This window comes from Mastigoproctus giganteus, chromosome 4 (assembly GCF_048544385.1).
Source record: "Mastigoproctus giganteus isolate SK-2022 chromosome 4, ASM4854438v1, whole genome shotgun sequence".
In the NCBI taxonomy this organism is placed as follows: Eukaryota; Metazoa; Arthropoda; class Arachnida; order Uropygi; family Thelyphonidae; genus Mastigoproctus; species Mastigoproctus giganteus.
The window spans coordinates 228238119-228265890 of record NC_143578.1 but is presented as its reverse complement, the minus strand read 5'-3'; the positions used below and the strand labels follow the sequence as shown (position 1 = coordinate 228265890).

Here is a 27772-nt window from a genome sequence, read left to right as displayed (position 1 = left end):
TTGCATCAATAAAAGGCTCTTTGAAACACGCAGGTGGCCGGTTACTTTTGGCAATATAATACACTCTTTCCCTTTCGTAAAAAAATTCTGTTTTCTTGCGGTAAATTAAAGAATTGTTTGTTTGCTGTATGGTTTTAACCGCATCAGCGACTTAGGCCATATTGCGTCGTTATATAATGTCTGTAAATTGCGTATGGTCGATTTGTTTATTTTGCTGGACGAAAACCCCGAGTTTCCGGGAGAAAAACCATGCTACCCTCTTCTGAGACCAACTAACTCAGCCATGGTGTGAAAAAGGCCCATAAAAATTCCTCGCTTCATTAACGAGATTCGAACTTGGGCCTTTTACCCACCCGGGGTGGGAAGGACGGCGATTATATAAAGTGAAAAAATTACATTTACATGCTAATTAATATTATTTTTTTATTTCTGGAGAATCCATAGATTCAATGAAAAAAAATCATATTCATAATCAGGATATCCAAAATCACGAAGAAACAATAAGAAAAGAAAACAGTTTTAAACGGCGCTATGGCACCTCTAGATGAGTACAACAGAACCAGCAAGTTCTGTTAAATAAATCACTGATTACAATGAAAATGTGAAGCTGTGCCAAACCGTTGACCATCGCTAGTCACGAGATTATCCCCATAGAGGTATCAGCATAAATTACGATTACATTTGTTAAAATCATCAACAACCAGCTGCATCATAATTTAAACTGAAATATGGAACCAATGCAATACAACTTGACCGAAACAAATTCATAAATCTAGAGCAGCGGATAAATAGGTGTCTTTGGTATTAATAATAACTTAATAATAATAATAATTAATAAGCTTCCTGGCCTTTTTTTATCACATTAGCTGAGTTACTTGGAATGGGTTTTTCCCACTGGTGTTTTATCCAGAAAAAAGGGCAAAACAAATGCACACAATTTACAGACATCACCAACTATACATAATATGCTGATGCCGCATGGCCTTCGATGCCTAGGCATTGATTCTAAAACAACTACCACAGCAATATGTTATCAAATGGAATCGAATATGCACTACGCAACTCAGTGTCATTTGCATAACTGTAATTCCAGATCGCAATCTGTTCTATCTTTGTGTATTATTAACAGATTATTAAATAAAATTACTAATAAAAGGACAGATTTATTTATATTTTTATGTTTGTTCCTTAAATTTTGGACACCAGTGTATTTTACATAATGGCGTTGCGCTTTTCAAGGATACTTCTTTTGTTAAACTAGTGACCTAAAACGTTTTAAGCTTAAACCAGATGCTTAACATGTGGGCGATTTGTCCTTTGCTGGATGAAAAACCAAAGTGTCCAGAAGAAAAAAAGCCATGCTACTCTCGTCTGAGACCTACTAACTCAGTCACGTTGTTTAAATGAGCCATAAAAATTCCTCACGTCATTGACTTTTCCAGCCGTTGTGGGAAGGGCGGCGCTACCCACGAGGGCACCTCTGTTGTTCAATTATAATATGGTCAACGAAACCATAATATAATTGAACCAATATCGTTGGCCATAATACAATTGTCTCTTCTAATCCTTTTGAAAGACAATATTAATTGCACATAAAAGTTAAAGCCGATATAAGTATCTTAATTCCTCAATAGTCAAAAGTAATCAAAATGATTTTTTAAATGCTAGTTTTGAACACTCCCGCATATGAAAGATCGTTTATATACAGAATGAAGAGTAATGGGCCGAAGGAGGAATCCAGGTGGGACTACGTACCTTACGTAAATCCACCAAGAAAAGAATGCGTAAAAAATGACGCTGAACTATTATTTTGTTTTACCTTTCTTATCTCTCTTAGTAACGAAAGAGAGAGCTCTGCAAGCCATTTTAGAACTAGGCTACAGAAGTATCAGTGAGTTCAAACAACTAGACGATAATGCAAACCTTACATAAGTATTTTTCAACAGCAAATTTTGGACGAGCAGATAAGACATATCTGTGTCATTCACAATCCACTTCGAGAACCAACGCTATACACAAAAATTTCCAGAAGACAAAAATTAAGGGAACAAATCCCCAACCCCAAAAAAATAACCTATCTTTTCAGATATTTTTCTGGCACGTGTAGTTTTCCTACTACGACTGCTGTTAATATCAGTAAAAGATAACTGAGATGATTTCATTACAAAACATATTACACTGGTTACAATTACATTTTTATCAGTTTTACATTTGGAACTTTTAAAGGACTCTATAATCTGGATAATACATTCCTGATCAAAAATTACCTTATCTTTTTTTTTTTTAACTGGCTTTTAGTTGAATGATTTTGTGTACATGCGGTTGGGGCTGCTGCAGGTTGGCAAGGACCGCCTAATACAATAAATAAATTTTAAAAAAAAGTTTAAACCCAATGCACTTTACGCACATATGCATATTTTAGAATAATAGAGTATACTATTGTAAAAAAGATAGATACACTGTTTTCGGGATGCTGTGGTACAACTTCAATACTCTGCCAAAATCTTGATGGAATCATTCCCCCTGCCGTGCCAAAGTTTCTGAGAATGATGTTTAAATGCAAATTCAAGAAATGAATTTTAGAGATATACGGCATCCCATTTTTATAGGCATCGTGCAGTTTCTGAACTTCATCTTTGTATGCGGAGACCAGTGGTTACCCAAAACGTTTCCACAAAGCCATCTTGAAACCCTGTCATGCTTTTAGTTCAAATACACTGAGGCATTTTTCCAGGCTCTGGTCCTGCAGAAGCTCTCTGATTTGGGGCCCATAAAGGTTCTCTCTTTCACTTTCGCAGCGCTGATCTTTGGAAATTTTTAACTTAAGTAATTAAATATTCTCGAATTCATCTTATCCATCGCTTTCATGAAACTCTTCATTGGGTCAAGTTTCATGTGGAGAAGTGGAAGTAAAATCCTCCTTTAGATGAACAGAGTGGACAATGGGAAGGCTTTGAGTTCCCGTTTTGCAAAAGAACAGCTTTCAGGCTTCGCCTTTAGGAGTCGATGAAGACACACCATTCAGATGCAATGTGTACTTGTGATAATTCCCTAAAAACTCCATTGATTCATAGCAATAGCAGAGCTACCGTTTACTGTACGTCGCCAAAACTTGGTTTCTTGGTTTATTTTTTGATACTTTGACGTTCTTAAACAACTAGTTCTGTTTTATTTTCGAGGAAAGAAGTTCGGCTTTATCTTCGGAGAGGGCCATATCTCGGATCTCGGATTAGTATGGGATGAGGGGCTGACATTCCAGGCTCACCTCCTGAACACAAAAACCAAAATGTACTCCGCTATGTGGGCGATCCGCCAGGAACTAACGGGAATTCATGACGCCGAACTGGTAAAGAAATTTGTTGTTCGATGTGTCTATCCCATACCTCTCGATGCAGAAACCATTTGGTCCTCTGGTCCCACAACACACTTCAACAAGTTCCTCAGCCTGGAATACTGGCTCCTGAAATGGCTCAACTGGCGGACTGGCAACCAATACACCATTTCTAGGGCCCTGCTCTGCATAAATCTGGAAGTCACCCCATGGAAACAACAGATTGTGGCAGCAAACCTTCTTACACTTGCCAGACTAATCACAAGACGACTCGACGCCCCTGACATTATTGATCTAATAAAAACTCCCCGCATTGCCGGAAGGAATCAAATGGACCCAAGGCTCCCACTCACAATCAGTTTGAACAACCTGAAAGACTTGAGACGCATGTTCCCAGGAAACACGGTAGATTTAATCAACAATCTAACCATCGACCTGGATAAATTCTGCGAGCAGCATATATACAGATGTCAGAAGCTGACGGACACATATGCAAACGTACACTTATGAGATGCGACCAGAAGGAAAATTGTCACGATAATGCATCCCATGAAAGATGAATGAAAAATAAAGTGAAGCCATCACTGGTCCTCTCTCTTAGAATCTACTACTCCAAAGACGCCTGGCTGTGTGCATTAGGACAGTCAAGATTGAAGAGATACCACGGGCAACCACCGGTGAAGGACTGCCTCAATTCTCTACATTTTGTACAAATTTCTCATGGTTTTGTAATTTACAGCGCTTTTGAGAAAATAATATCCTTTAATTCGAGACACTTCGGTATTGCACAACTTTCAAGTATGTAAAATAATAAAGACTCTAAGTTCTGTACCTTTCGGGTTAAGCATACATGTGCTCCATGTAACCGCCGGACACATGTCCATGTCTTAACCTCTATATGTAAATATCACCCCCTCTAGCTTACTGCTGTCCAGGGGGTGGCTCTTGAGCAGAGCAATAAACAGATTAATAAATAAATATCGCATATTGCGTAAACAGTTCCAGCCGCGATGTCTCTTCATCGGGTGTGTACTCAGGATCGGCTGAAGTTCTCAGGTCTCCGCCAATCGCATCTTCATCGCAATCCATATCGTCTTTTAAAGAACCAAGCAAATGCTGTGGAGGTATTGGAATTGACATACCTTCATCGTGAGGGATCAGTCTCACGGCTGAATCCAGGTTGGAGTAAATAATTGCGCTTAATCTTTGCTGACAATCCAGTCACATTACATTAAAATTACACAAGTAACAACCACTATCCTTGTCTTTTGGCTCCCTCCATAAGACAGAGTACTAACTTTTTCCTTTCGTTCAACCAGTCGCGTAATCCATTTGAACGACTAGTTCGAATAGTCACCTGGAGGACAGCTAAAGTATAATTGGTAAATTTTTTACCAATTTCTGCAATTTGATTTTTTACAATTTCTAAGCCTGATGAATGTATTTCAATAATTAGCCGAATCTTACCTGAAACAATTTATAATCGAATAATTAAATTATGAAAAAACAAGGATCTAGATAGATTCAAACATTGTAATTGTTTGAATCTATTTCGCTGAGTTTCCAAACCTGTTTTGGATTTAAAGCACGTCTAGTTTTTGTAATCATATTCATGTAATCAATTCCATCACAAAAACTAGATGTGCTATAAATCCAAAACAATGAAATGTCTGTGGAATCAGCGTCCACAGATCTATCTACTCCACGTTTTCCGATGAAGAATACTTGTTGGGATGTGTAATTATTTTACTCGCAAATACTTCAGATAAAAAAATAAGATCGTTTACGAAATACAGTGATGAGTTCTGCGTAGACATTACGTAAAACTAAGTCCAAACAGCAGGACATATTTCTTAAATTATGTGGGCACCATTAAAGAAATAGGAGAGTCTTTAAGGTTGCCCACAACTATTTTTCTTATTACTTGTAACGCGTAAACTAAAAAAATCTGGCCTTTTTAAGTTGATGTTCGATTCGTATTATAATTATTTCAGATGAACTCACCCGTCTTCTTTCTTCGGCTTTCTCCAACTTCTCCACTAACGTTTCGTAGGTGAGCTCCTTCCTTTTCTTCTTTCTCTGTTTCTCCAGGTGTTGTAGCCGAACTGGGGGCAACCGTCTCACCATTTGCGAACTGTAATTGTTGGGGTTAGCGGCATCGGCAGAAATCAGTTCAAATCTAGAAATGAAGATAGAGATAAACGTTAATGAACTCGCTCACTTTAATAGGTGAGGTGAACTTCTTGATTAAGTTCGCAGCGTACGTTTACGAAGACTGCCCTATTAGGAGTGCCCTTAATTATCTCGAACACGGGGCCAGACAGTCTACGAGTCTGACAGACCAATTTCAATTACAGTCTTCGCCATTCTAACTGCTTGTAGATTCTCTCTCTCTCTCTCTGGAGTAAAATTAATTACGTCTTTCAGTCAAAGGCCAAATATCTGCTGACGAATGATACAGCCTTACAAGAGAATTATTTTTTAAAGTGTGTTGCCTCGCATCTTCGGATCAATACCAATGCATGTTTTATTATTTCCTTGTTACGTTATCTTAAAATGCAATTATTTAATTCTGCATGGTTTTAAATATTTATTACTTCAAAAATTCATTAAATCCTTAGGCTCGTCTCAAGAATACGAAGATAACCCCCCCCCCGCTCCGCCTTCCCCTTACAAATACACTTCCATCAGAAATGCTTCGATGATTCCTTGAATACTCTTAACTCTAATGCATAAGTGGATCCATTAATTTGCCCACTTCCTGTATATGTTTTAATGAATTTCACTTAAATTCGTGTTTTCCACAGTACTTTAGACGCAAGGAAGATCGCGGAGACTACAGTCTTGGAAAATGCAATTGGCGCAGAGAAAAGCAGTTAGTTTAAACTACACCTAAGGGAAGGCGTAAAAGCGAGTGCATGCCGACATTCTTTGGCGCGGTAAGTAGTCTTATATGCTGTATTCAACGATTACCTCACGCCTCCGGTTGCTCGGGATTCCGGTCGAACAATCAATCCTTCTTCACGCAGCCGCTCCAAGATCATCCTCTCTTCTTGTCTGTCTTTCTCCTTTGGGCTGAGTTTTCGAGGACACGCTTTGCCTTGGACAAACAGCTCTGAAAGTAGCAATCAGCAAGTTAGCAGTTTGCAGTGCGCACATTCTAAATAAAGATAGCGCAGTTTTAAAGAGATACATCTTAAAGCCTAATTACTTGTGAAAAGAAATTGTACATTTCAATTAGAAATGTCAGTCTTGCTTACGGCTGCTTCAAGGAGCTCCTTAGAAGGAGAATACTTAATTAGGGTAGTCGTTTGTTAATTATTTACTTCGGGTCATAATCGTCTTGCTTATTTCAAAACATAAAGAAATTTATCTTTCTTACCTAAGGTTTGAACAGGAACAAAATCCCTCTCTACCATCTTCACCTTTTCTGGATCAGAGCGCTCATGGACCACGTGAGCATATTCTTCCTCTAACTCGTAGATGCCCGAATCCCAGCTGTAATTACTTTGACCCGAGGAGGTGGAAAGCGCCGACAATCGGCTGTCCATAGACGCCTAGAAATTAAGAAATATCCGTTATTTTACTACTGTTCTGGAAATATCGCAGGTATTTTAATAAAAACACCTGTTGATTGAAAAATCAGAGATGGAAAGATAATAACCGCCAGAAACGTATACAAGCTAGGCAACTAAGGCAATTAGATGTCAATATATCGTATCTGTAAACTGCGTTGACAGAGCAGCAATGCTACCCACTTCGCATTAGGATATACACAACAGAAAAGGTTAAGTAATGGTAGCTTTCTTATAATTGAGAGAAAAACTTGAGGATCAAAATGTAATAATCGTTTCCCGTTCATTAGTTGCTATTAAATATTAGAAAGCTCCAGCTAAAATATACGATATATGGATAGCATGATGTGATATGCATGAAAAAAAAATAAAATAATAGGAATTGCCGGATTTACTTTGGCCCTATTTTATTGAAATTTGGAAACGCTCGATACATCGTTCTAAAAGAGCGAAATATAAAATTTCATGAAAATGCCATCTACTAAGGTTCTAGTTATTACATACGGACGGGCAAAGAAATAACAATTGCCAGATTTCTATTGGTGTGCGATTTTATTGGGTGAAAATCCAACTATTCGTAGTCGAGTTATTACATGTGGAATGACAAACAAAAAAATGACAATTGCTCTGGAGTTCTATTGTTCGATTTGGATGTAATTTGGAATGGTTCGAAAAATGCATAAAAGAACAAACTACAAAAGTTTATGAAAATCCATCCATTAGGAGTCGAGTTTTTACATGCGGACAGACTGACGAACAAGGTGAAGATTTTGGTCAGTGACAGAGTAAAAATATGCCGAGGGACCTTTGGGCCAAATTTTCCATAAATATAGAAGGAGGAAGAACGGCTTGATTTCTGAATCTGCGAAGCTTATATTTAACCATTTGAAACTAAAACACGATCATATACTTAAAATGTTTTCTTTTTCTTCTTTATTGCTATTATTGTACTGACGTACGGGCGCCAACTCCACAGTCAACACACGCGCCTGTTCGTAGCCAGCAAAATGTTTATATTATACAAAATGTTTCAGGCGTAGTTCCCTTACCAACCGAGTGCCGAGGCCTGAATCAATAGTTTCTGGGAAACTATCGGAATAATAATAAGCAGGCGCGCGCGCACACCTGCCCCCGTGGCTATTAATGTCGTACAACCGAGTGCGATAACTGATCAAAGCAGGATGCGATTTCGCTGGCCAAAATACAAAGGAATGAATTAAGACGAACATCTTCTTAAGTTTCGCCTGATTGATCCGCCTGTTAGCTGAATTAGCAGAATAGCGACTGTTCCCGTTGCGAAACGGATAAATCTTCGGCAATATCTACAACCATTAGTAGGGGTCCTCCACCAATCAAACGTTCAGATTTTCGAAACAACAGATAAAAAAAAATACAATTCTTTCACGAAAGCGATTTCTATTTCGATGGGTTGTTTGCTGGAGTTGCTTAGCAACCAAGATAGATCTAAAAGCGTGTCGCAATCCCATAGGCCAATAATTATGCAGAAACAATAGGGGTGGTAAATTCGAAGGGGGAAGAGATGGAGTCATTTGCAATGCCTAAATAGCTGTTTATCTAAAACCGCCTTCATTTCCCTACTGTTGAATAGAGCAATTATTCCTTTCAATTACTGCACACTTGTTTGACGAAGGCTTCATTTTTATCGCCATAAACATTTCGATAAATGATTTTTAACTCCGCGGATAAAGCAAATGAAGTTCGAAAGGCTTTTGTGCGATAAACAAAAGAAGCTCGCGTAGTTGCTGTTTACTGTTCCGTCAGCTGAATATTTCCCATTTAGTTTTTGCTGATGGCGCATTCCCGCCGGAAACAATGCTTTTCCAATACGACGTAACCCCGCTAAAGCGCAAAGACATCCCAACTTCAAACGTCGAATTCCCGGGATAGCACAGCGGGCACGCATTCAAGGTAATCTGCTTTACGGCTGGAGTAAGTGAAATGTAAACAGTTGCCTTCTGATCTCGAATTCGCAAATGTTTTAATAAATAACGGATTTTATTTGCCGCTTCCTGTACGCTTTTCCAATAGTTTTCATAATTACATTCTTTACTTAATCTATTCGATAACAGTTTTCATTTAAGACAGCTGTTATTTCATTTGTGCGTTACTCTAATGCGCAATAATTGTTTTAGTAATTTTCAGTCATTATTCTCGGCCCCAACACTAGTCATCGATTTTTGCATCGATTACAGACCCTAAGACAGCGATCTTGGGAGTCGGATTCAGCCTGTATGAGTTTGGCTGGCTCACTGGTGATCTTAAAAAGCCAAAAGGAATAAACAAATTAATCGTCTTAAGAATTTTAAGACGCGACGGGGGGGGGGGGTCATAAAACGAAAGTATGCTACTTCCAATGGCCCGATGTCATTACAATTCAATAATCGATAATTACCATCTAGATGCTAGTTGGTCGTTGTTAGGTTTTTAAGAGCATCGGGGACTAAGAACATGTTGCTCCGTGTTTATGCTGTCTGTAAATTGCGTGTGCTCTGAGGTCAATTTTCTGTCTGCTGGACGAAAAATCCGAATTTCCGGGAGAAAACAGCATGCTACTCTCGTCTGAGACCGACTAACTTAGCCATTGAGAAAAAGGCCTATAAAAATTCCTCACGTTATTGACGGGACTAGAACTCAGGTCTTTTCCACCGGTGTGGGGGAGGACGGCGATTCTACCAACTGTGCTACCCACGAAGGCGGAAGGACGGTGATTTCAATAATTGTGTTGCCTACAAGGGCAAATACAATAAAGGCGGATGACGTAAAATTTATGACTACCATTAATGGAAAACCCCAACTTATTACACAAAGGATAAACCAGCAGCTAAACAAAATAACAACTTACTTCGCCCAATTCGACCTTTAAATCCATCCAGCTAAATCAGCTCTAGTAATATACTCAGTGAAGGAAAATCCCACACAAGATCACTTCTGCAATACAGAGAATTCAAGTCCCCATCTTAAACAAGCATACTCTTCTGGTTATAGTTGTTATTGTTGTTGTTGGGTTTTAGGATCATCAGCAACCATATTTCTCCGTGCATACTGTCTGTAAATTGCGTGTGTTCTGTAGGCAGTGTTCTGTTTTGCGAGGTTTAAGGGAGAAAAACGCACGCTTCTCTCGCCCGAGACCAACTAACTCAGCCATGTTGTGAACAAGGCCCATAATAATTCCTCGTCATTAACGTGACTCGAACTCAGGTTTTTTCCACCCGATGTGAGGGAGGCGGTGATTCTACCAACTGTGCTACCACGAAGGTTTCTGGGTATAACCTTTTATCCAAAAGCTGCAGTTTCACAGACACGAAAGGACTGCATCTCAAAATACACTGCTCGACAAAATTAACAGAACAGGTAATCATTAGGATGATTATTGCAGTTAAAATGCTATCAGGGCTCCGGACCAGTATGGTCGATGGACTTCACCTGCCCCTCTCAGGACTGGCCCGTCTGCAGTGAGATCTAGACTTGACCTGGCAGATATGTTTTGCCATACAAACTCCATCAAAGAATTCAGCATCTTGACGCTGACTATGCTAACTTCGATACAGATAACCTCTAGGCGCTCAACTAAAGTGAGATTGCGAAAATTTCTCAACTAAAGGCTTCCTACTCACAAAGTAGTAAGCCTTAATATCAACTTCTCAGCACGTACTCGCCCTCTCTCAGAAGTTGTTTTACGATACTGATCAGCTTTATTTCATGATTAAATCATACATTTTTAGTATAGATATGAAGACAAACACGTTAAAATGAAAGTGTGTATCTATTACAGATCTGAAGTTATTAACAGCCAAACTTATATCCGTAGAGTTTCTTTTCAAGTCAGGAGAAACTCATCCCTCCGGATTCGTGAAAAATTTTGTGAAGTAGACCAACAAGGCTGTTGGCATAAACAATATTCATAGATGGCTTCCACACTAGGGTACCACACAGCTGGTACCTCAGTGTGGTATCTACTGTGCGTTACCACACTCAGGCAGTTGAGAATTAAAAAGCCCTCGGGGTAATTGTGCAGTCAGATATGAAATTCTCTAAACAGTACGACAGTCTGCCAGAACACCTCATGGAGTTTTGTGAATGATATACAGGAAATTTGCTAGCAGAGATAAGAAGCTGATTATCCCAATTAACAAAGCAATCGTTAGGCCGCATCTTCAGTACTGTGTACAGGTGTGGAGGCCTCATTTTAGGAAGGCTGTACATCTATTGGAACGGGAGCAGAGAAGGGCAACGAGACTCGTAAAAGAAACAAAAGGGTGCTCTTACCAAGAAAGGCTTTAGTTCTGAAATTTGCATCGTCTGGAGACTAGGCACCTGCGAGAAGATCTCATTGAAATGTTTAAGGCCTTGAATGGATTGAGTAAGGCCAATGTTGATGGCATTTTTCCTCTTGCTAAGACTATACACATGAGGGGGCATAAATTCAAACTGAGGAAGGATGGTTGTAGGATATATGTGCGGAAATTTGTCTTCAGCCAGCGGGTGGTTGATTGTTGGAACAAACTTTCATCTGGTGTTTTGTATGGGGATAGCTTAAATAAATTGAAGGTTGAACTAGAGAGATGGAGTGATGTGGGAAGTGGGTTTTTTTTTTTTTTTTTTGGCTGATGCCTGCTTTCTTGCATCATTTGTCACTACTATTTATTTCAGTAAAACGGATTGTTCGTACCTGCATTATTTTTAATGGACGTATTGCATTATTTTTAATTTTAATAATATAAGGTCCCAGAGGCGATGCCAAACCCACTGAGGAAGACCTGCCAATGATATCAGGATTTAAGAGTAAGCATGTGGCACAAACCTACAATATTCTTATATCAGTCATTTTGAATGCGTTCTAAAATGAATCAATGAATCGGCCGGCTTTCTGATGTTTAAACACTGGTAATTTCCAAGGTAATAAGCCTTATTACATAAGCTTGAAGATCAGTCACTCAGTTCCTGAAATTAATATTATTTTTATATTTTTTTTATTATTATTTTTCGATGATGCATATGCTAAGGGTCATATCCGTCACCGGCCGAAATTGAAATTATTCCCAATTAACCCTCCTATTGCCATTGGTCATGTTTTTTTTTTTTTTCTCTCAGAAACTGGGGCATTTAATCTTGCAGAAGAGATATTTCACCATAGAATACATACAATTTACAGAACAATACGCAAGGGTCGGTCCATAAGTAATGCCTCTTGGACGACATTTTTTTGTAACTGAATTAGCATTGTGAAGTTCATATTTCTAGTATAGATATGAAGACAAACACGCTAAAATGAAAGTCTGTATCTATTACAGATCTGAAGTCATTAACAGCCAAACTGATATCCGTAGAATTCCTTTTCACGTCAGGAGAAACTCATACCTCCGGATTCGTGAAAAAAGTTTGGGGAGTAAACCAACAAGGCTGTTGATATAGGCAATATTCGTAGGTGGCTTGCACGTTTTAAAGGAAGAGTCACTAACATTTGTGACCAGCCAGAGTGGAAAACCAAAGGCTGTGTGCGTTCAAGAAAAGAGATTTTATATGAAATATTTCAAAAAGACAGAGCAATAACCACATATGCAATAATTTAAGCAAATTTCTAATCGCAAGGGAATTGGAGCATTCGCCATCTTTAGTAAAAAAAGAACCTTGAATTTCCCGCTCATCACTAAGGGTGATGATCGGGCAATTCAAAGGACAAAGGTCTCAATTTTGGTTTATCAGAGAAAGGTCAGACTGAAAATAAGGAAAGACATTGACAAACACCTAATAATCAAGTTTCCCCTGCTTAAAAATGCTATAAAACAAAAGAAGAAGGCTCGCTCTACATGACATATTAGATCTCCATAGTGCCACGCCACACATTGCCCATATAACTCGGATGAAACTTTAAAACAGAAAACTGCATATAGCCCGGACTTGGATTTTTTTTCTTTGGACATGTGAAGAGATATCTCGTGGAAAGATCAAGATTTTTTTGAGTGATGAGGAGCTGAAAAGGACAGGCTGGCTTCAACAGCAAGATTCATCCTTTTTACCACAGTGCATACGTGAGTTGCAAAGAACGATGGCAAAAAATGTACTGATTAAACAAGGTAGAATAGAATAATGTGTATATCCTTCCCAGTGTTTGTTTAATAAATTATATTATTTACAAATACAAAATTGAAATTTTGTATCTGTTGTCTTTATATTTTATGGCCAAAGAGACATTACTTATGGATCTGCCTTGTACTAATGTCTCGTGACTTTCCTTTCTGCACAAAACATAAGCAGTCAGAACAAACCCATATCTTTCACTATTTTTATAAGCTCCTTTCTAATTGGCCCACAAGTTAATACTGTATGATCTCAAATTACATACTACAGGGCACTTTATTAGAATCATTACGGTTTGGCTAGTGCAACACTCTATGTAAAAATATGTAAATTGAAGAGATTGGGGCAATCAAATAGATGAGAGGAATGTGCAGGGACCTTCAAATATGAAAAAGAAAAAAAAAGTTTACTTGGTAAATACACAAACAGTTGAGTTGAATTAATAACTCTTAAACAATGTTGTAGTTTCAGCATTATTAATTTCACTTGGTTTAAGAGTGATTAACTCAATAAATTATAAAGCCGTGTAACCTTATTGGTACTCAGGTTCACCAGCAATGGGGAAAAAGGGGATCTCGGAACTTTCAAAGGTCCAATTTATGTTTTCAAGCACCGATTCTAGAGAGCATATACGGAAAAAATCGCAACAGGAAATAGAACCATCCTGTTGTACAGGGTTGTTAAAATTAAAGTATCCCTACGTAGAGGGCTCCGGAGCGAGTTTTAAGGCTCGTACTGAAGAGAAATTTGGACAACAGGTACAATAAAGAATGCGCTCGCCATTTATTGAGAAAAAAAAATGTTACAAAATTTGGCGCTGTGGCAATGCAAATCACTTGAGCAGCGCTACACTTGTTCAATGTATCCTCCATTTTGGTCAACAACAGTTTCTATTCGAAGAACAGCATTTTCTACTGTACAGCAGAACGCAACATGTCAACTGGAATAGCCAGCACATGACGTCTAATGCTGTCCTTCAGATATGTTAGAGTTCGACATCCTTCCCGATACACCTGGTTCTTCAAAAAACCCACAACCAGAAGTCGCATGGGATGAGGTCCGATGATCGGGGTGGCGAAGATGTCTGGAAACAATGGCTGATGACCCGTTCGTCTGTAAAGTGTTGCCTTAGCAATATTTGGACACAACAGTGGATGTGGGGTAGCCCACCATCTCGCATGAATATGGTATTCTGAAGGCACCTTCTTTGTTGCAGCTCTGGTATTGCGAAATTAGCCAACATTTTATAATATCACTGTCCAGGGACGGAACAGGTGAGGGGTCCAGTCGGTGTTACCCGTTCAAAAAAATATGGCCCAATCATGAATGTGGCTGTAAATCCACACCACACTGTCACTTTTGGAGAATGCAACGGGACCTCTTGGATAACTCGAGGGTTTTCTGTTGCCCAAATGCGACAGTTGTGCATATTCACTTGTACATTTAAGCAGAAGTGGGCTTCATCACTCCAAAGGATGTTCCAAGGCCGAGTGATATCCACTGTCATTCGCGCCAGAAACTGAAGTGCGTATGTGAAACGAATGTCTGCATCACCATGCTTTAGCTGCTGTACCATGTGCATCTTGTAAGGATAGTACCGCAACACCTGACGCATTACTAGCCTTACAGTGGAATACGGCATGTCCACTTCACGAGAAACAGCTGGCCCACTTGTGCTACCACGTGGAGATTTACTTGATAAATCCACGACAGCCATAGCCACAGCTTCAACACGAGAGGAATTCGCTCGTTTTCGACCTCTACCTGGTTGAACACCAAGATGTGTCCTGTCGCTTCAAATTTCGCAATAATTTTGCGGACAGCACAAACAGTCATAGGTCCACGCTTTCTAATGCCGGGATTCTCTGATAGTCGCAGCTGCATTGTTGCTGTTCTGATAATACAGCTTCACTAATAGCGCCTTTTCCCGCAACGTTGCTGTTCTGATAGTACAGCTTCACTAATAGCGCCTTTTCCTGCAGCGTTGTTGGCATTGCTGCTGTAGTGCAGGCAAACGTCTACTGTATGATTTTGAAGGGACTGCTTTGCTTTTATACAGTACAGTAGAACTGAGTAGTGGCGCTGTGGCAATAACTTACGTTATTTGCATAATCTAATTTACGATTAGTTACGATTATATTACTATCTTAGTTACTATCTTAGTTACTATCTTACTATCTTAGTTACGATTATGCAAATAACTTACGTTATTTGTATAATCGTAACTAAGATAGTTACGCGCCATACAGTGACAAATTTTGTAACTAATTTTTTTTCCAATAAATGGCCAGGGCATTCTTTATTGTACCTGTTGTCCAAATTTCTCTTCAGTACGAGCCTTAGAACTCGCTCCAGAACCCTCTACATAGGGATACTTTAATTTTAACAACCATGGATATAGACCGGACAGGAGCATGTTTCATGTCACAATTACAGCAGCCTGTCCCGCCTATATTCATTATTTTTTGTAAGAGGGTAGCCATTCACAAGCTGACGGCTTTCGCTGCAGTTTGGTCAGCGTAGGAAGTCAGTATCACAGACGTTTAAGTTACCCGCAGTTCGAGCCCACATGACCGCTAAATACGATTAATGTATTTATTATCAAATTAATTACTCATAAATTCCTCTGACACACGTGGCTGTGCCAGAGTATAAACAAAAACCTTTTTTTCACATACCTTCAATCCTTCAACACAGAAGTGTTGAAGGTCCTGAATTCGGTCTAACTGGCACAGGGGTGGCCAACTTGCGACACGCGTGCCACTTGTAACCAGAGCAGTTTTTGTTGGTGAAACAAACAAGAAAAAAAATATTAATAAAGAACGACGTAAAAAATTATACAACCGATTTGAAAAATAAAAAACGAAGTTAAACACATACAAAAGAGCTTTCCAAAAGTGGGTATCGCCATATTGGCATCATATCAGCACTGTTTTCACTCTGATTTCCTTTCAGTGCATGCGCTGTTATAACTGATGGGCTTTGGGCCAGTTCTTTTTCTTTTGAAAGCCAAGGGTTGACCCAGTCTATTTCAAATAGCCTTGGTTAATCCTGTTGTCTAGAAAAGCAAGTCTCTCTTACTTTTATTTACATATTTTTGGCCAGAAACAATGGAAGTTTTGTGTCGTTTCATTTACCATCAACCTAAATATGGACATGTGTATATGTACAGAGCGGCACCTAGAACGTCTGTTACTCCGCGTCATGTCTCTGTGAAGAGCAGAATCAACTGTAAATGGGCCAGAAATGTGTTGGTGTAGGTTTGTGTGCATTCTGTGTGTGTTTTGTTGTTATGTTCTGGTCGGTTGGCTACCCAGAAACACCAATCACCTGGATGCAATTATGATTAATTCATGAATGTTCTTCCAGATAAGGGGCCCCAAGACTAAACCTTGGGGGGCACCCTCGAAAGACCTTCCTAGAGACTTGGAGAAATTTTGACTTGACAATTATTGAGCGGTCAGAGAAATAACTTTGAAATAATTTGCACATATGAAAGGAGCATCTGGCAGACCGGAGACGATCAAGGGCGCTGCTCCACCAGACTGTCGAAGGTACTCTCGAAGTCGACCATAATAGATAGTTCAAATTTGGATTTAGAATTTACAATGTGCCAGACAAAGTCAGACAAGGCCTTCTCGCAAGAATGACCTGGGGTAAAGCCATATTGACAGGCAGAAAAGAGATTTGTTGTTGAAACAGAGCTGTTAGTCGAAGAGCCATAAGCCGCTCCAAAATCTTCCCTAGATTAGCAAGCAGCGCAATTGGTCTGTAGGTAGGCACGTGGATTTGAGGCAGGCTTATTTGGCTTTTTGATAAGACGGAGCAGAGAAACCTTCCTAACAGAGTGAAAGATGCCTTCCATGAGGCATTTATTGAAGAGCAAGAGCAAGTAGAGAGGTCTTAATTTTAACAGCCGGAGAATGAACACATATTCAATCCTATCCATTTCTGGACACTTCTTCACGTTGATCTTCTCGACCACCCAGGTAAGTTCCTCTAAAGTAAATGGCGCGGTACGTTCTTCAGTGGAGTACTTGTTATTTGCCTCCCGAATTGCCATATGCTCTGGAGAATCTTCAGAAGGATTATCCATAGAAAATAAGTTGTCGAGAATTTGGTTGATAGAGTCTGTCCAGCCAGAGATTTCATGAGTCTCGGTCGTAACAGTGCCGAGGACATCAGAGGTAAGTTCTCTCCCGAGCTATCTTGTACATGAGGCCCCATGGGTTTTTGCTGTTGGATTCTTTTTACAAAGACGGACCAGGTTTCTCTTTTTCTCGTTGCAATTGCTTTGCTAAAGGCATTCTTTTTGGCAATGTTAACTTCATCTCTTAACTTAAATACATAAACTTAAATATAAGGAAGAAAAATGGTGGATTTCGAATAACTACAAAATTCTAAGTTGGGATGTCGAGTTATTTTGGCAAGCGCTGAGTGTGTCGCCAAAATGTTAAGTAAGGTTTCGGCATGATGGGAACCTTATTTACTGGCTCATATTTACTACCTTTTAGTGTTAATTTATGGCAGGTAAATAGGGGCGCTAGTGAGCTGTTCACTCTTTTATTCGAGTAGAACAAACATTTATTCGTTAACCTATATTAAATTTATTTTATAAACCAAAAACTGTTTTATAATCATTATTATTATAACTGCTTAGATAAAATTCCTTTACGTAGTTAGCAGAAACTTTTGGCGCCAGGCGCGAATCAGTGGGGAAGGGAGGGAGGTTGTTGATTCCGGTAGCTTCGGGTTCCACCCGTAAGCAACACGCAACACATTTATAATATAATATGCAGCAAGCTGCAGGAAAGGGTTGGCCACCCCTGCTCTAGCCTAGCGTAACGCGCATGCTTAATGATCGCTGTAATCGAAAAAGAGAAAGACAAAAATGTATTGTAATTCAGTGGGGTTTCTAATATTTTGGCGATGGAATATAAAAAGCAAGGACACAATACTGTTACAGATTTTTTTTTTTTTTTTGGCTGTTGGGGACAGTTGGCTTGAAAAATGTTGAACGAAAGAATTAATACATGCATTTCTCTCACTGCAAAGTGCATCTAAAACAGTAACATTTCGAAAAATAAATTCCTAAGTGATTTGTGGCCTGCAATTTGTTGGCAAGATGGATATCTTCCCCGTGTGCTATGATAAGCAGCGTAGCCCATCAACTAACCTTTTACTGCATTAATACCAGCACGAATTCACATGTGAGGGAATGATGGTGACATTTTCTAAATGCCGACCTATAAAAGGTTAATACGTCATATACTGGTCGGTCTGAAAAATGGCTTTTTTTTTTCTTTGTGAGGACGCCTTGAATGCGCGTATTGTGGTAATTAGGCGGGTAGAAATCCTTGTCCTTATCCCAGGAGAGAGTTTAAAATTTCACTAAAACACCTAACCGACAGTCTCCAAAAAAGAATTATCTGCGACTGAAATTCTTCAGACTTGCTCTCGTGACCTTAGTCAAACATAACGACACTTTTTTATGAGACTAATTTTAGAAGTTTGGATATTTTACTCGCGAATTATTTCAGTACCAACAGCTAAAGTAATTTAATAGTTTCTTTCCGAAAGATGTCACCAGCGCAGAATAATTTTACAAATGGAATTTTTTTGATGCGAACGTCCATTCTGACACGAATTTAAAAGCTGTTTCTAAATTAATCATTCGGCAGGAAGGAAAATATTTCATTCGCAATTCGTCTTCATTTTTTCCAAATAAAAAATAAATAAAGTTAATATATAGTAGCTACTAATGGATATAACGTCAGAGAGTAAGTACAGGGTGGTTATAATTTAAACGTGCACCTTTAAGACTTGTAGAAAAAAAAAAAAAAGAGACTAATTGTTACAGAACTGAAATTTAAAATTGGCAATAGTGAACAGGAATAAACGACGACCAAAAAAAAAAAATGCTACCACGAGGTGTTGGCGCTTTATGCAAGAATGCAATTTACACTCATACTCGATAAGTCAATGCACGCACCTCCGTAGCCAGGTGGGCAGGATCAGTAGTGCGTAGCACACGCTTCTTGATTAGACCGGGGTTCGAGCCCGTGACCACCAAATACGGAGGATGCGGAAGGTCAGGGAATAACCACCGCATATCCCCAGCCCGGATAAAGGGTGAGGGTTGGCGTCAGGAAGGGCATCCTGCCGTAAAAATTGCATGTCAAAATAATAAAAACGTAGACCCCACATATAATGGGAAAAAGCAAGGACAAAAAAAAACTCGATAAGTCAATGCAATAACCATAATAAAAGCTACATGCTGCTCTTGTATGGAACTTAGTTATAAGTGAGATATGTCGAGTACTGCTGACGGATTACTCATACCATTTATACTCCTCACCACAGCATTTACTCCGAAAAGAATACACAGGGGATACCTGAAACGTAGACTAAAAGTAGTCTAAAAATCTCGTACCAGTACGACTAAAGAAAGGTGTGCTTAAAAAACACAAGCTGCTCAACCCAAAATGAATAAACGGATTTCCCTGAAAATCATTGGCATACAAATTTGATCCAATAACGTGTATATTACAGCCTTGACATACCAATCTAAATCTGTCATAAAAACCCTTAAATGTTGGCAGGCAAACAAAATGGTGAGCGAATGCTCACCATTTTGGTGAGCATTCGCCAAAAATTGCTCACCGTTGTGCAATGCATTTAATACGCATAAGATCTTCTGTTTATGTACAGGACCGACTTTGAAAAGGATCAGATCACTGGGTTACCAGAAGTCGAAAGATTAACAAAACAAAATGCGGTTCGTGCCGGTCATGATGCCCGAACGGATGGACACTTTTGGCACCAACGGACAAAGGCAGGAACTCGGACAAGTCCATAGGGTCGTGGTGACGTCGAAAGAACGTCAAAACGGGAGGATCGATGGAACCCACAGACTAGCCAATGAAACGTACGTCACAATCCCTATATTTCCAACATCGTAACACCCGAAAGCACGATTGGTAGACGTCGGCGAGAGGTGGCGTAACTGCATTTCTCACAGTTCGTTGCCTCATCTGCCTCTGACTCCATCTCATTGTCGTCGGCGTCTGCAATGGTGCAACGAAAGCCAGCTATACGGGATCAAGAATGGTAGGTGTCGTCTTTAGTGTCGAATCACGTTTCTGTTTGGGATCGAGTGCTGACCGTTTGAGGGAAGGAAGCTGGGGCACTAGAGTAATACACCGTGCATCACGGAACAGCATACCGAGCCGACACCCAGAATCATGCTATGAAGAGCCATCAGTCACAACAGCTGTTGCCTTCTGATCGATATAGAAGGCACGTTATCTTAACATTAGCATTAGTTCAGACATATGATGCAAGAAAGCAAGCTAATATAGCATCAGCAAAAAAAAAAAAAAAAAAAACCTTCACATTTCAACCCAACCGGCTATTCCAAATGTTTGTCTAGTTCAGCTTTAAGGTTATTTAAGCTATAAACTTTAAAAACAACAGATGGAAGTCTGTCCCAGCAATCAACCACACGCTGGCTAAAGGCAACCTTCGGCACATCTATCCTACAACTCTCTTTCTTCAATTTGAATCTAAGATCCCCATCAGGTTCTTAATCTCAACAAACAGAAATATCCCATCAGCATTGAGCCTGCTCAAACCATACATCTCAATCAGATCACCTCGCAGGTGCCTAGTCTCCAGATGCTGCAACTTGCACTACTTAAGCATCTCTTGGTAAAAGCACCCCTTTGCTCTCCTCACCAATCTTGCTGCCCTTCTCTGTGCTCGTTCAAGCAACTCTACATCCTTCCTAAAATGAGGCCTCCAAACCTGTATAAAGTACTCAAGGTGTGGCCTGACCATTGCCTTATACAAGGGGATAATCACCTCCTTTTCCCTGCAAGAAAAATTCCTGTACATCATTGACAAGACACCTGCGCTACTCTTGTAGACCGTCTGCACTGCTCAGAAAACTTCATATCTGTCTGCACTGCTCAGAAAACTTCATATCTGTCTGCACTGCTCAGAAAACTTCATATCTGTCTGCACAATTACCCCCAGGTCCTGTTCCTTCTCTACCACTGCCAGTGTAGTACCACACAGTTCGTACGTTTCTCTTGGATTACTGCTACCCATATGCAGTACTTTACATTTTTCAATTTTTTTTTTTTTTTTTTTTTTTTAGGAGCATTAGCAACTAAGGCCATATTGCTCCGGGATATGCGGTGGTCATTCCCTGACCTTTCCGCATCCTCCGTATTTGGTGGTAACGGGCTCGAACCCCGGTCTAATCAAGAAGCGTGTGCTACGCACTGCTGCTCCTTCCCACCTGGCTACGGAGGCGCCCATGCATTTTTCAATGTTAAACTTCAGTTGGCACAATTCAGCTCATCTGCCTAACTTTTCTAGATCCTGTTGCAGTAGCATACTGTCTTTACTGTCATTAACAACCCTGCTAACCTTTGTATCATCTGCGAACTTGGACATTACACCTACTATACCTTCATCGATATCATTGTTAAATACACAAAACAACAAAGGGCCCAGCACCAAACCCTGGGCAACTCATAACTAATAACATCAGTCCACGTAGAGCAGTATTCATTTATTACCACTCTCTGCCGTCTCCCAATAAACCATCCGTTTATCCATTGCGGCAACTTGCCCTTAATGTTAACTCCAATTTGTGCAGCAGTCGTCCATGTGCAACAGTATCAAAAGCTTTCCTGAAATCCAAGCATATGATATCAAAATTATATTTTGCATTCAGTTCCTTTGTGAACACATCGTAGTATCCAATAAAATTTGTCGGAGAAGACTTCCCCTTAACAAACCCATGCTGTGTCTGAACTATTACTGTTAAACTAACAAGTCTATAATTATTTGTGTCACTCTTTGAACCTCATTTGTGAATTGGGATACATTTGCACATCTCCAGTCCATGGGGACCTCCTCTGAGTCTGAGGACGCTCCCGTAATTATGGTTAAGGGTTTGCTTACTTCCTTTTCCATCTCCTTTAATGTAACTGGATAGATCCCTTCTGTCCCAGGTGCCTTTCTTTATGTTTAACTTCAACAATTTCTCCCCCACTTTGCTCTAAGTTGTTACAAAATCATTTAACTCCCTGTTAGAGTTTGATAAACATCTGGCACTCTCCTCCTCCTCCTCCTCCTCCTCCTTGAATAACTCCTCATATGTGAATGTAGATGCAAAATACTGATTGATTTAGTTTGGCTATCTCAGAATGATCTACAATCACACCATTGATATCAAGTGGAACAATCTGATTCATCCCCTTCCTTTTAGGGTTTATAAGAAGTGTTTATATTTCTTTATAAGTAAAGACGTCCTTGCTGTTTTCCTTTGCAATCTTTGCCAAAGATTTCTCATTCTCATTATCTGCCTTCGCCTGGCTAACCTCCTTTGTGAGTTGATTACAGACTAGCTTGTACGTATTTACCATAGGCTTCTGTGTCGCCTAACAATGTATGTGCATCCCATGCATTTTTCTTCTCTGCCACAAGTCTCTAGTGGCACATCTAGGAGCCACACTAGGAGCCACCTAGTGGTTCCTTTATCTGTAAATTCTTAATGAATAAAGAATCACTACTGATAATAGTTCATCTGACATCCATTTGGGCCTAATCCTAGAACAGTATTTCTTAGTTGGAACAAAACGCCTAGTAGCTTTCAAAATGACTTCCTTGAATGCTTCCCATTTAGAATTTGCTGTTGGTAACATCATTAGTTGGTCCCACTGTATAGAACAAAAATCTCTGAAACCACTGTAGTCACTTTTACGAAAGCAAAAACCCTTCCCTTTACCTTGATGGTAATTGCATCTTTAAGTAAATTCCACATCAGTACACTGAGATCACTGCCACCTAGTGGTTCCTTTATCTGTAAATTCTTAATGAATAAAGAATCACTACTGATAACCAGATCAAGAGTATTACTCCCTCTTGTTGCCTCCCGAACATGCTGATGTAGAAAACAATCATCCAATAAATCCACAAAAGCCTTGCTAGTTGTGCAAGAAACCACCCACAAGTTCCAGTGGAAGTTAAAATCCCCCATTATAAGACACTCGATTTATTGGCCCACTCTATTTCTCTGTATAATTGTTCATTGTACTAATCAGAGTCATTAGGTCTATAACACACCCTACCCTCATTTTTGCTTTCCCAGTGCTTGTCACACCCATCACCAAATACGGAGGATGCGGAAAGGTCAGGGAATGACCACCGCATATTCCCGGAGCAATATGGCCTTAGTTGCTAATGCTCCTAAAAACCAAATAACAAACAAACAGCTTGTCACACCAAACTGACTCAACATTGCACTGTCCATCTATGTCAATTGGATGCACTTCGTTAGATTTTATGTTTTTCTTAACTAACAGCATAACCCCTCCTCCCTTCCTATCCTGTCTATCCTTTCTATATACGTTGTACTTCGCAAATTCCAATTCTGCACTGCTTATATCTGTGTGACACCATGTCTCTGATATTCCAACGATATCCGCCTTTGATGTCTTGACCAGCCATTCAAACTCATCAAATTTATTAACTATACTTCTAGCATTGGCGTTCATGCAAGTATACATGCACCTGTTCCTACTCTTAGTTACCGTAACACAGCCCATGTATTTACTTGTTTCACTATGACTCCCAGCAATCCTGGATATCTCCAGAAAAAATCCGGGCTGCTGCTTATTCCAATAGAAACAGTGCAAGAATCATTTCCACATCTGCTTGCAGCTACTGTTAATCTATTAGTCTGTGAATTCCCCCAAGCTAGCAGTTTTCTGACCCACCTAACATTGCCTCGATAGCACCAGCAAATATTCTTGCACCCTTTCTATTTAAGCGTAACCCATCCCTGTAGAAGCAATCTCTCCTGTTAACAAACACAGAGCACGCTGAAAAAATTCTACTCTATGAGCCTTGCACAATTTCTCCAGGCCGAACTGATTGACAAGGCTCTCATTATGTACTCCTTCCTATCGTGTCTGGGCAGGATTTCAGACACTTGCAAATTTAACCGTAACTCTCGAGTTTTTTTCAACATTGACCTGTACTTGCTAAGTAAATCCACCTCCTACACTTACTACACTTAATGTCATTAGTGCCAACATGTACAACGATATCACCTTTTGTGTACTTAAAATATGATATCTGCTCTACAACTTCATCAACTTTTTCCCCTGGCAAACATGCATCGGTCTAATCTACCTATCCTTTTTGCACAATATATTCCCCGTTTCCATGACTATTGAGTCACCGACAATAACTAGCTCCTGTGGGACCAGCGCATTCTGCCCTGAAGATTGCCGCTGTGTTACCTTGTGCACAAGAATGAGGTCTGGCGTTCAGTTGGGCATCTGAAAGCTTGATGGGTCCCCAATTTAATTCCTTCGAGGGCATCTACCCAACCCTTCAAGCTCTCATGACGCCCATCAGAACGCTGAGTTGGCGCCTAATTTGTTCACATTCTCTGCACCTAGCACAAACAAAGGCATCCTCCCTGGCTAGGTCATATCCTGTTTGATAGAGATACACAAAGATGTCGCATTTTGCACATTTTTTTAGATTGTGATGCGTTGGAGAGTTGCTCGCTTCGGTTTCCCCCGGAACCACAGCACTTTCGCTACTTTTCGCACGTTGCTTTGCCGTTCTAGTCTGGGACATAATTTCCGTGTAAATACAATTTAATTAACAATAAAAATTAGTAAGTTTATAAATTTAATTGATTAATTGACAATACTATATTAAACTAACAGTTTCTTAATACAGTGCTACGTATTACGCTGTGTGGTTTTACGTTATATTTTACGCTATCAAGTTCAAGATATACGTTACGCTATTTCGTATCTATAATACAACAGTAGCAGCAAGTTTCGAACGGTTATAAGTTTTGCTGATACTAAATAATAACCTACAAAATCTCTAAGTGAAAAATAAACTATGTATCGTAACTAGGAATATAAAGCTACTTCTAGAAAATAAAGTCAACAAAATGGTAAAAATTTAAGAAAAACTTCTCTATTAGCTGGAGCCGTAAAAACTTCGCCCAGTGTTGTTACAACACTGGGAACGTAGTAGTACAAATAAAGTAGTTCCCACACCTTTTAATGGTATAACTTAATTATTCTGAAGTATAACGTAACTAAAGTATAACGTAATTATTCTGAATAATCCGTCGTGATTGTAATCGTACGGTGTTGAGATTTATTTAGGAAATAACTGCAAAAGACATTGCAGAATTGTTGGGGTGATTTTTACAATTTCCTTGCCTGACGATGAATGTATTTCAGTAATTCACCAGATCGACTTTTTGCAGCTGCCCTAAACTCCTTCGTGTCATTACATACACCCCCCCCCCTAAAAGATTGGAATCACGTTTCATTCTTCTTACTTTTCAAAGTTTTTATTAATATAGGACCAACTTTTTCACCAATTTTTATTAACCTCCCGATGACCACGTCAAAAATATAATGCGAACGACCAGGTGGGGTCATTAAGTGACTTCAGAAATAAATATTTTCTATTTACTAAGTATACGAAATAAAACGAAATACAAAGCTACATAAACGTTCATTAGTAGAAATAACACAAAACATTAAATCAAACATTGTTGCTAAGTTAAATACTGGTAACGAAATAGTCCTGTAACATTAACTAGTTTCGGTAGATATGCATTCCACTGAATTGAAATTAAGTTGTTCTGGTTATTGCATGACTGGCATATTGCTGACTCTATTACAGTGGCAAGGTTCTTGCAAACAACCCGGTTACACTTAATACATTTTTTCATGGTTTTCTTATCAAGGTTCCTGGGGCAAGCAGTACAGCGACCGCGTTTCGCCCCAGTTCCAGGTGATTATTTTGCCCACATGATTCCTGTTTTTTCTCGGCGTTCTCAGTTTGCATTTTTAATGTATTTGGGTAGCCGTTCTTGAGAACGCGCAGCTATTAGCAGTTTTACCAAATTCATTTCTAATTCTTCAAGGAATAGGCGTCTTCTAAAACTTTTACCACTTTCGTAACCTTCGTATTTCTTTGTGTACAGAACAAATCAATTGACTGCTGTCAGATTCAGAATTTGGAAAAATATCACCAACGGCCAACGCTTAGTGTTACGGGAGCATGTATATTCTCCTATCATGCGATCCAAAGTATCTACAACCCCTTTGCACTTATTGTAGTCTAGTATCACTTGGGGATTGAAATCAGTGTTTCATCTGATATATTCAAATCAAAGTGCTAGGTTGATAGTAAGACTACGCTCCTATTTTTCTTAGGAAAATAGGAAATCATCATGGCATCCTTAGTAAATACAACATTAATTGAGTGCACTGTAGGGTTTCTATTTGGGCGAAATTCTCGAGGAACCTCTTTGCGATTGAGCCGCATAGTTCCGTTTGGTGTTTTACCTTGTTTCAGTAATTCTTGTGCAAGAGCAAGTGACGTAAAGAGGTTATCGGTGGTAACTCCATAACCCGAAGATAAATCTTCTACCAAATATAATACTACTCTCTTGCCCTGTTCCTTTTCGAGTGCGCCATCTATCATTCCAGTATAAATTTGCCTTTGGCTTTGTGAAATGTCTTCCAGTAACACATCATCCTCCGACAATTCCAGTTCATCAGGAATATCCTCAAACTCTTTGTACTAACTTTTCAAGTTCGGCTTCAGTGAGAAGCCGAACTTGAAAACGCGACATCGTCTAGTTACGGACTGCCGAATTCAAGCATGCGAAAATATTAAGCTGTGAGCAACAAAGCAAACATGTCGCGACATGTCCTAACACGCTCTGACCAGTACAAAACGTGCAACAAACGAATAATTATACTCTATAAGGGTCAACAATATTATTATTATAATCAGGTTATAACATTGACGGCCACGTGGAGTTACTAGGTTACCCCAATCAAGAAATTATTTTTTCTAAGTTAGGTATTTAAATTTTTTTAAGCAATTACCCCATAGAGATCTGGAAAAAGGTGAAAAACACGGCTAAAACACGAAGCCTCTAAGACATTAACTAAGAAAAATATTGTTGAAAAAGTGGCATTGGGGTCACATAGTAACCCCACCTGGTCATCGGAAGTTTAAAGTATTTTCCATTTTGTATAAAAATCAAATACTACCTAAGATATATTTAAGAAATAATACTACTTTAGTCATACCTAAGTAAATTTCACTTAAGTAATAATAATACTTAGGTAAATAATACTTAAGAAATTTCTAGAAAATCCGAGAATATTCCAGACACCCGAATGTGGAAGAACGTTGTAGATGATTCCTGAACGTGGTAGATCCCACTTTCCACAATATTCTAGAAAGTGGGAGTGTTGTTTCAATATTATAGGAATTTGTGTAGATGATTCTAGAGGATTCTGCAATGATATAAATTGAGGAGTAAGAGCGATAACTCAGAAAATCGAACACCCGTCATTCAGAAAGGTTAATTGGTGTAAGTTTTGTGTTTCGTGATAAACGTGGCAGGAAATAACGAACACTGAGCGTTGAAAAAAGAAGTGCTATTAGAATTCTGTATAAAGAAAGTTATTCCATGAGAAGTATTAGCAAAAAAACTAGGTGTTTCCTTTAAAGGAGCAGAAACTACCATTTGACGATTCAATGAGATTGATAGATTATAATACCACGTTCAGGACGACCGCGTGTAACAACGGATGCACATGATAAGACTATAACGCTGATTTCTAAACGCAATTGACGACTTACTGCGCCTGAAATCCGAGCGAAGTTCAATAGGAACAAATAA

General features: G+C 39.3%; 1 protein-coding gene across 1 annotated transcript in view; it reads right to left on the bottom strand.

The window, feature by feature from the left end:
• Positions 1-27772, bottom strand: part of LOC150087460 (uncharacterized) — a 64152-nt gene that overhangs the window by 7239 nt on the left and 29141 nt on the right. Inside the window, exons 2-4 of the mRNA XM_090372081.1 lie at positions 6714-6888; positions 6305-6446; positions 5336-5510 (exon numbers count right to left, since the gene is read on the bottom strand). Coding sequence (XP_090228207.1) covers positions 5336-5510; positions 6305-6446; positions 6714-6888 — 492 coding nt within the window. The remainder of the gene's footprint in view (positions 1-5335; positions 5511-6304; positions 6447-6713; positions 6889-27772) is intronic.